The sequence below is a fragment of the Ochotona curzoniae genome, unplaced genomic scaffold (assembly GCF_017591425.1).
Source record: "Ochotona curzoniae isolate NIBS_2020 unplaced genomic scaffold, NIBS_Ocur_1.0 scaffold_1037, whole genome shotgun sequence".
Lineage (NCBI taxonomy): Eukaryota > Metazoa > Chordata > Mammalia > Lagomorpha > Ochotonidae > Ochotona > Ochotona curzoniae.
The window spans coordinates 17203034-17211371 of record NW_024467083.1 but is presented as its reverse complement, the minus strand read 5'-3'; the positions used below and the strand labels follow the sequence as shown (position 1 = coordinate 17211371).

Here is an 8338-nt window from a genome sequence, read left to right as displayed (position 1 = left end):
CAATCCCTAAGGTAACAACAGGTGGAAGCCAACAGCTGTAGGACTCCATCCGGGCCTTGCATCACCCGCCTCCTGGGATGCATGTGCGGGAGCTGCTCAGAAACAGAGTAGGCGGACATGACCTCATTGTGACCTGGGGTCTGGGTCTTCTGAGGGTTGGTCTAACCTGCTGCGCCTTCCAACCTTGGTTGTTTTAATTTAGCATTAGCGCTTAGAAAAATATATTTTATAGCAGTATTATGCAACATAAGAGACAGCGTTCCCAAAACATGCTGAAAGAAATTTATTTCTTGAGTTTTTTACACTGGCTTTGCCCTAAAAATATACTGAAAATAGATTTTCTTAGAGAAATCTAGTTTTTTTCTAATAAGACTATTTTACATAGCTTTTTTACATTAGTCAAATACATTATTTTTACTAGACAGCACAGATCCTCACTATATCCATGGTTAAATATAAAAGAAAATGCCATCAAGATTAAAAAAAAACTCAGCACAGGATTAAAATCTACTCCAGGAGTCATTTAAATTGTCCTTTAAGAACTAGAGAGTGATTCAGCCTACAGAACAACCCCCAAAATGACGCTAGCTGCCGCCGAGGCCCACAGACCCTCCACCTGAAGCCGGAGTGCTGAAGAAGGTCCTTCACCCGCCACGGAAGGAAGTCCTGACGTCCTAAACGCTCCTACAGCGCTCACGGCTCCTGTTCAGTGTTCTGGAAGGAAACAAGGTCTTTTTAAAGGATACCCACACTACTCGGTGGTTTGCCGATTATTTTTCTGTATTTTAAAATTCTAACAGAGCATTGTTAACTTTGCAAAAGGTCCTTTAGTCCAAATCCAGCGTCTCTGTTTTGATCTCTTTGTAAAAGAACTCTCTGTTCATCCATTCTTTTTGCCTGCGACCGTAAAATAAGGCTGAAAAAGTCTTCGTCTGGTACTGTGGGGCCCTTTGTGGCAGCAGGTGGTGGGGCACATCTTTGGTCATCTAATCTGGACCCCTAAAATGCATAAGAAAGAGGGAAGCACGTTATTACATCGTCAACCGTAACAAGAAAATGTAACTGAACCTTTTTGCCTCACCTGGCAGTTCACTATCTAAAGTGACTCCGTATATGCATACATATAATCAGAATATAAGGAATTATATAAAATTCTAGGTATGTAATTATTATGTAAAAATTCAGTAGGTGAATTTCTTTATATTGTCACATGAATAATCTGGGATTAATGAAAGTGCAAAGCTAACTATAAATTTGACAGTTGAAGATCCTTTTACCAATAATATATACCAACAATATAACTAATCCATTCTTTAGAAATACAATGCTGTGTACAAAAACCCCCATCTTGGGCTGGCGGACTCAGCCTGTAACCCCAGCGCTTAATTTTGTAGACAGTTGTGTTTTTGGTCATTGCTGAAGCATCTGTCAGGCACTGCCTCAGGCTGCTCTCCATGACAGCTGAACATCCGGCTTGTGGATACTAACAGAGCTGGAATGGGTGTTGGCTGGTTGTGCAAGGCTGCAGCTCCTGCCAGGACAGAGGGTAGGCCAAGTCGGGGCCAAGTACCCACCAGTGTGTGTGAGAATCTGCCACTGGGAGGAGACCTGATAGAGGATCTTGGGAAACTCCTGTCAGGACACAGTCCCTGAAGTTGAGTGCAAGAATCAAGGCTGAAAGTAGCCCAGACCAGGCCAGGTTATAGTACCTGCCAACATACGTGTGGGTCAGGTCTGGGGCAAGTCAGGCTGGGCCATTTCATAGCACCCATTGACAGACATGAGAACCAGGATGGGGTACAGGACAGGACAGGTTGGACCACAACACCAGCCAGTATACATTAGGGCCGGAACTGGGGACAGCCCAGGCTGGGATAGGCTGTAGCACCCACCAGCATGAGTTGGAACTGGGGGCAGGCTGGGTTGAGCCAGGCTTCAGCACCCACCAGCACATATAAGATCTGGTGGTGGTGGTGGTGTGTGCACACACGCGAAGATTTTTCTTGGGCCACTGCTCCCAGAGATGAGCGTGAGCACTGGGACTGGGGCAGACGAGGCCAGGCAAGGCTACAATACCCTTTGGCTTGCATATGAACTGGGTTGGGGGAGAGCCAGGCTGGACTGACTGACTATATTCATTGGTACATGCATGAGCCACAGTAAGTACAGGCTGGTTGGGCTTTGCCACAACATCAGCTGACAGATGCTAGGAATAGGGGCAAGTCTTGTTGGGCTAGACTGCAGAACCACCTAGAAAGTGCAAGATGCAGGGCTGGAAGTGAGCCTAGAAGGGAAACTGGGCACCGCTCTGATGGGCTACAATTCCCAATGGTAAGCATGAGAACCAGGGCTGTGCCTGTAGTGTAGGCTGGATAGTGAGGTCAGTTGGGCTGAGCTAGGCTGCAGCAGCCATTGGTGTATAAGCTGAAAGGGACGTGGGACAGATCAGATTAGTTTCCTGCACATACTATCATGTGCAGGAACTATGGCTGGGGCGGTCTTGGTGGGAGTTATTACGGATCACTTTGAGCTGCAGTTCACACTGCTGTGCCCGAGAGCTGAGTGTGTGGTGGGCAGGGTTAGGCTGGGCCATAGCATTCATGGATTTGCCTAAAACACGGGGCTTTAGACAAACTGACCGGGCAAATGCAACCACGTGTGTGTGTAGGCTGATGTGGGTGATGGACTGAACCAGATCCTATACTCGCAAGTCACCTCAGACAAGGTTTCTTTGGGGATCCCCCCAACTGAACCACTCAAAACTCCAACCACAAGGAAAATTGCAGGATCTGTGGTATGACCATAAGGTGCATGAGTTAGAACTGGGCTTCCTCATTTGCTGGAGCCTGGGCAGTGGATGGCATGCCCTGATGCACATGGGGGACATGGCATGTCATTGAGGCCTACAGAGGACATCTAGTATCACTGACAGCACTGACAGCAAGTACCTGGACGGATGGAGACTGTAAAGTGGACTATGTCAGCCAATGGACTTTTGGAGGATTTCCTCAACCTTAGAGCAACGAAATCAACAGAATTTCAGAACTATCAAAACCACTTGAGCAGTACTTTCAGAGCATGCTCCACATCGAGGACCCTGGGATGACATTAGGTAGTCGCCCCAAATCCCCAGGTACTTATGTGGTTAGGATGCTGGGTGTGGCTTCTCTCTCCCTTTCCCCCACTCCCCCAGATACAAGAAGAAAAAGAAAATGGGAAACAACGGTCTTATCCACTTTCCTCTGCCCTTCCCACCCTGACCCTGATTATTGGTCCACATGGCATGCATCCTCAACTATGTAAACATCAAAAACAGAATTTTAAAAATTAAAAAAAAAAAAAGCGTATGAAAGACTCCCTACCAAAAAGAAAAGTACATTAGACATGCATTGATCAAATTAGAAAAACAAAAGGACTCAGAAGCCTACAGCGTCTGCTGGCGAAGCTCAGGGATGAGAGTGGTCATGTGACAACACGTAAGGCACGGGCCAAGTACTCCTGCACACTAACTGATCTCCGTTCTAGCCTCCTGGTCTCAGCCCCCCCACCTCCCATACCCAGCCTCCCTCAGTTCTGCCCTAACACTGGTGACAGCCATGTCCTCCCGGCATCCAGCGCTGCAGCTCTTCAGTTCTCAGGCCTCTGGCCAGTGTGCTCATTCCTCTTTCTTAACCATTTGTTCTCCATGGTCACTGCCGGGCTCTCATTAGCCTCTTTAGGGAAATGTCTGATTTTATTCTTTGTCCATTCTTAAATCAGGCTGATTTCTAGTTTTAGTAGCCCCTATACTCTGCATATTAATTTCCTACCAGATCCAGAATTCCCAAATATTTTCTGTGGGTTGCTGTTTTACTCTGTTAATTGTATCCTTTACTGTTATTGACACACACGTTTTTTTATTTCAGTAAGTATTTGTTTCCTGTGCCTTTGGTTTACTACCAAAAAATAATCACCAAATCGAATGTCACAAACTTTCTCCTTTTTATTCTGTGAGTTTTACAGTTTTGGTTCCCACATCTTTCATTTTGAGGTAACTTTCAATTTTGTTGTTACATAAGATTCCTACTTCAGTTCTTCAAGTGTGCCTATCCAGTTTTCCCAGGAAAATTTGTTGGCAAGACCGTCCTTTCTCCCTCTGAATGGCCTTGGCACCTGCTACGATTTGAGGGATCTCCTAAAGTTCCCGTGCCGGAAACTTAATCCCAGTACTGTCAGGGAGGGCCTGGGCGGAAGTGGTAATGGTGTTTTTATCCCAGGAGAAGGGGGAATGATCTGAAGAGGGGGTCTGCTGGAGCACCGAGCTCAGCTGCCTCCTGCTTTGTGCCCTGGTGGTCTCTTGCTTCCACCAAAGCCCAAAGGTGCTCACCAGATGCTGGTACCATCTCTTGGGCTTCACAGCCATCCAAACTGTTTATCAAATCTCTGCACTGTAAGTCACCCCGTCTATGCTATTCTGCTAGGACAAAAGCAACCAGACTGCATTCCTCTGGAACACTGACCACATGTGCAAGGGACTGCCCCGGGGCTCTCTGGGGCAGTCAGTGGCCCACGTGTCGGATGCCAGGACCTTCCTGCAGTGCAGTGCACTCGGAAATCATGACTCCAACCGGATGATTATTTCTCAACATACTTTGACACTTAGGGCCCCTGGGGATTTCAAACATGTTTTAGGGCGAATTTTTCTATTTCTGAAAAAAACAAAAACAAAAAACCTGGAGTTCTGAGTTCTGATAGGGATTGCAGTGATCTGTAGATCACCTTGGGCACTACGAAATTTTAACAATAAATCTTCCTAACCAAGAACATGGTGTGTTTTCCCATCTTACTGATGTTTTCTTAAATCTCTTTCAGCAATGTTCTGTAGTTTCTACTGCACAAGCCTTTTGCTTCAGTAACTTCTTTTTGATAGTATTTTACATGAAATTACTGATTTCCTTTCCCAGTTGTTCTCTGTTATGGTATAGAAATGCGAGTGACTGATTAGAAAGGCAGACAGAGATGTCTGACATGCTGGTTCATTTCACAAATGTCCGCAATCGCTGGGGCTGGCCAGCCAATGCCAGGAGCTGAGCGCTCGGTTCAGGGCTCTCGTGTGAGTTGCAGGCACCCAAACACTGGAGCCATCACCTGCTGCCTCCTGGGGTGCATGCTAAGAGGAAACTGGAATCCAGAACTAAGCTGAAATGCAACTGTGGACATCCTTACTGGCATTTTAGTTATTGTGCCCACACCTGATTTATGTTTATGTCGACTTTATATCCTGCCTCTTTGCTGAATTTACTCAGCTAGTTTTTGTGTCTGTGTTTCAATACTGATGGTTTTCTATACATGTATAAGGTTATATCACCTACCAACAGGATAATTTCACTTACTCCTTTCCAACTTTATTGTAAGCATTATGGCAACTTTAGCATTATGCTGAACGGAAGTTGCAGAGTGGGCATTCTAGTTCTGTTGAAAAAGCTTTTAGTCTTTCATCACTAAGTATGATGTTAGCTGTGGGTTTTTCACACATGATTATTATACCATGGTAGTTTTCTACCATTCCTAATTTAAGAGTGTTTATCATGAGTGCCAATGCCATGGCTCAGTATGCTAACCCTCCACCTGCAGTACTGGCATCCTGTATAGGTGCCAGTTCGGGTCCTGATTGCTCTGCTTCTGATCCAGCTTCCTGCCTGTGGCCTGGAAAGGCCGGAGAGGACAACTCAAGTGCTTGGGTCTTTGCACCCATGCAGCAGGCCCTGAGGAAGCTCCTGGCACCTTGCTTTGGACTGGCTCAGCTCTGGCACAAGTCTTTTGCTTTGGTGATGTCTTTTTGATAGTATTTTACATGATTATTGATTTCCTTTCCCAGTTGTTCACTGTTATGGTACAGAGTTCTCCATTTCTCCCTTCAGCTCTGTTAGTTTTGCTTCATTTGGACTGTCATTAGGTGTGGATCATCAATATTTCTTGCATCTTCTGGGACCACTGCTACACTTCACTTTCACACTTCTCATTTCCTTACCTCTCACTTCTTGACCGGCCTTCCCAAGGCTATTGTTGAAGTTGCTCCCCGGCAGGCCTCCCACCAATGCTCTCCCAGTCTCCTGGCAAATCATGCTTAAACCCCCATCCTGCTTCTCAGGCAGCAAGTCCCTGGTTCTACTGGCCAGATTAATTTCCAATGTCCAGTGGACCTGCTGCACAGCTCAATAAGCTTTTCTTCACCATTTTAGTTTCTCAAAGACAACTAATTTCCACTTCTTTTCTCTTTGAATTTCCAATGTCCCAACTCAATCTCAGTTAATAAACCCACTTCCTGCCTCCCTGAGAAAGATTAAACCAGAGAGATTTCCTATTGGTTCCAATCTCTAAATCTACACACACACACACACACGGTTTTCCCTCTCGCCTTCAATAATCCCACACTCCCTGTTTCAGCACTGGCTCTGATCTTGTGTAACTCTTCCTTCTGTATTAGCCCAGTTAGTGAGCCACTAAACACTTCTGTTTTCTCAACTTGCTCAAGCCTTTGTCCCAACCATACCAGTAAAACAACATCTTTCAAAATTACAAAACATCTCCATGTTGCCCAGTCATGTAGTCGGGGTGCCATCTCACCCAGCCTCTCAGCCTCTGCCAGGGCTGAGCATTCCTGAAGACGTTCACTTTGTCAAGCTTCCACCATCTCCAGTTCTTGTCCTTCCAATTCTTGCCCATCTTGTACTACCTAGTAGATTTTGGAATGTTTCAGCAGGGCTGATCCTTGGTTTCTTCCTATCCCTGTTCCCCACACTCCTTTTTTTATTTCCCCCAAAGCTCCCACGTACTGGCTCATTACTCACAACAACCAATGCAGGGCTGTGCCAAAGCTGGAATGCAGAAACACAATTTAAGTCTCACACGGGCATGGCAAGGGCTCAACAACCTAACCCACTCTGCTGCCTCTCAGGTCTACATCAGCAGGAAGCCAGATCCAGGAGCCAGTCTGTTCTTCAGGTGATCTTTCTCCAGAATTTCAATACTAGCCATGTGCTTATTACTCCCAAACTTTCTTGTCTCCAAGGCTCCAAATTTTGTATCTAACTACCTATTCAACTACTCCAATTCACTTCTTAAACTTAAAAGATCTAATAATCTCTTTGAAAGGTAGTTACAGAGAGAGGTAGTCTACCTAAATGTCTACAATGACCAGGGCTGGGCCAGACTGAAGCCAGGGCCTTACCTGGTGACAGGGACCCAAGCACTTGGGCCACCTTCGGCTGCCTCCCCAGGCACATCAACAAGGAGCCAGATCAGAAGTGAAGTAGTCAGGATTCAAAACAGTGTCCATAAGGGATGCTGGCATTATAAGTGGTAGCTTAACCCACGGTACCACAAACTAGATCCTCATTCCATTAAAAACAAAATCATTTTATTATTCCATTATACAGTTCCATAGGCATCATTTCATTTTCTAATTGAGCGCTCTTAATTAAATGTACATAAATTAGAACTCTTGCTTTTTTCCCAACTTTTCCTCTAGTTCTTACTGTAATAAATGACAACATTCATTCATCCAGTTATTCAAGTCAAAAACAAGTTATCCTTCTCAACTCTGCCTTATACTTTCCCTTCTGTTTATTAGCACATCTTGCCCATCAATCCTAACTTTAAACTATATCCCTATTCTAAGTAGTGATCATAACTACAACCCTGCCCAACTCACTGCCTGCACTGCCACGCCGGCTTGTCACTCGGTCTTGTCCCACCAGCAGCCAGGACAATCTCTGGCGGCTTCCTCATGCCAGCACGGCTCTTCAAGCCTGCAGGAGGCTGTACGATCCATGCCCCATCACTCATCCGTCTTCCATTTGGACCACTCTCCTCTCTGCTCCCTCATTTCACACCACTCATGCTGCCTACTTCGCCATTTCTTGCACCTGCTAAGCTCTGACATCCAAGACAGGATTTGCTGTCTTGGCAAAGAATATTGTTTCCCAAACTATTCACACAGCACACTATTCCATTCAAGTCTCAGTTCACACAACAATCTAGAAAGGTCCTATCTAAAACAGACACACCCTACCAGCACCCTTGCTCTCTCCTAGCATTCCTTTAGTCTTTTTTAAACTTTCTTCACAGGGGTATCTATCTGATTCACACACATGCTCTTTCTTAACTCATATATATATATATAAAGCTTATGAAAAATGTATATTATGAAAAAAAATACTATTTAAGGAACCAGATTTTTGAGGGGGGGGGACTAAAATAAGCTTATCTTCTGATTGTTCTTCTATAAACTTTTTGAAGTACCTGTGTGTGTGTGTGTTTATTATATAAAATTTTGTTCATCATCTCCCTCAACTAA

At 45.1% G+C, this 8338-nt stretch overlaps 1 protein-coding gene across 2 annotated transcripts in view; it reads right to left on the bottom strand.

Annotated features, from left to right (window-relative positions):
• Positions 1 to 276: 276 nt before the first annotated feature.
• GPSM2 (G protein signaling modulator 2) overlaps positions 277 to 8338 on the bottom strand; it is a 46521-nt gene continuing 38459 nt past the window's right edge. The window contains exon 15 of one of the 2 annotated variants that reach the window (XM_040998885.1): positions 277 to 999. In XM_040998885.1, the coding sequence (XP_040854819.1) occupies positions 808 to 999 (192 nt within the window). In that variant the 3' untranslated portion in view covers positions 277 to 807. The remainder of the gene's footprint in view (positions 1000 to 8338) is intronic. The other variant, XM_040998886.1, reaches the window with a different exon arrangement.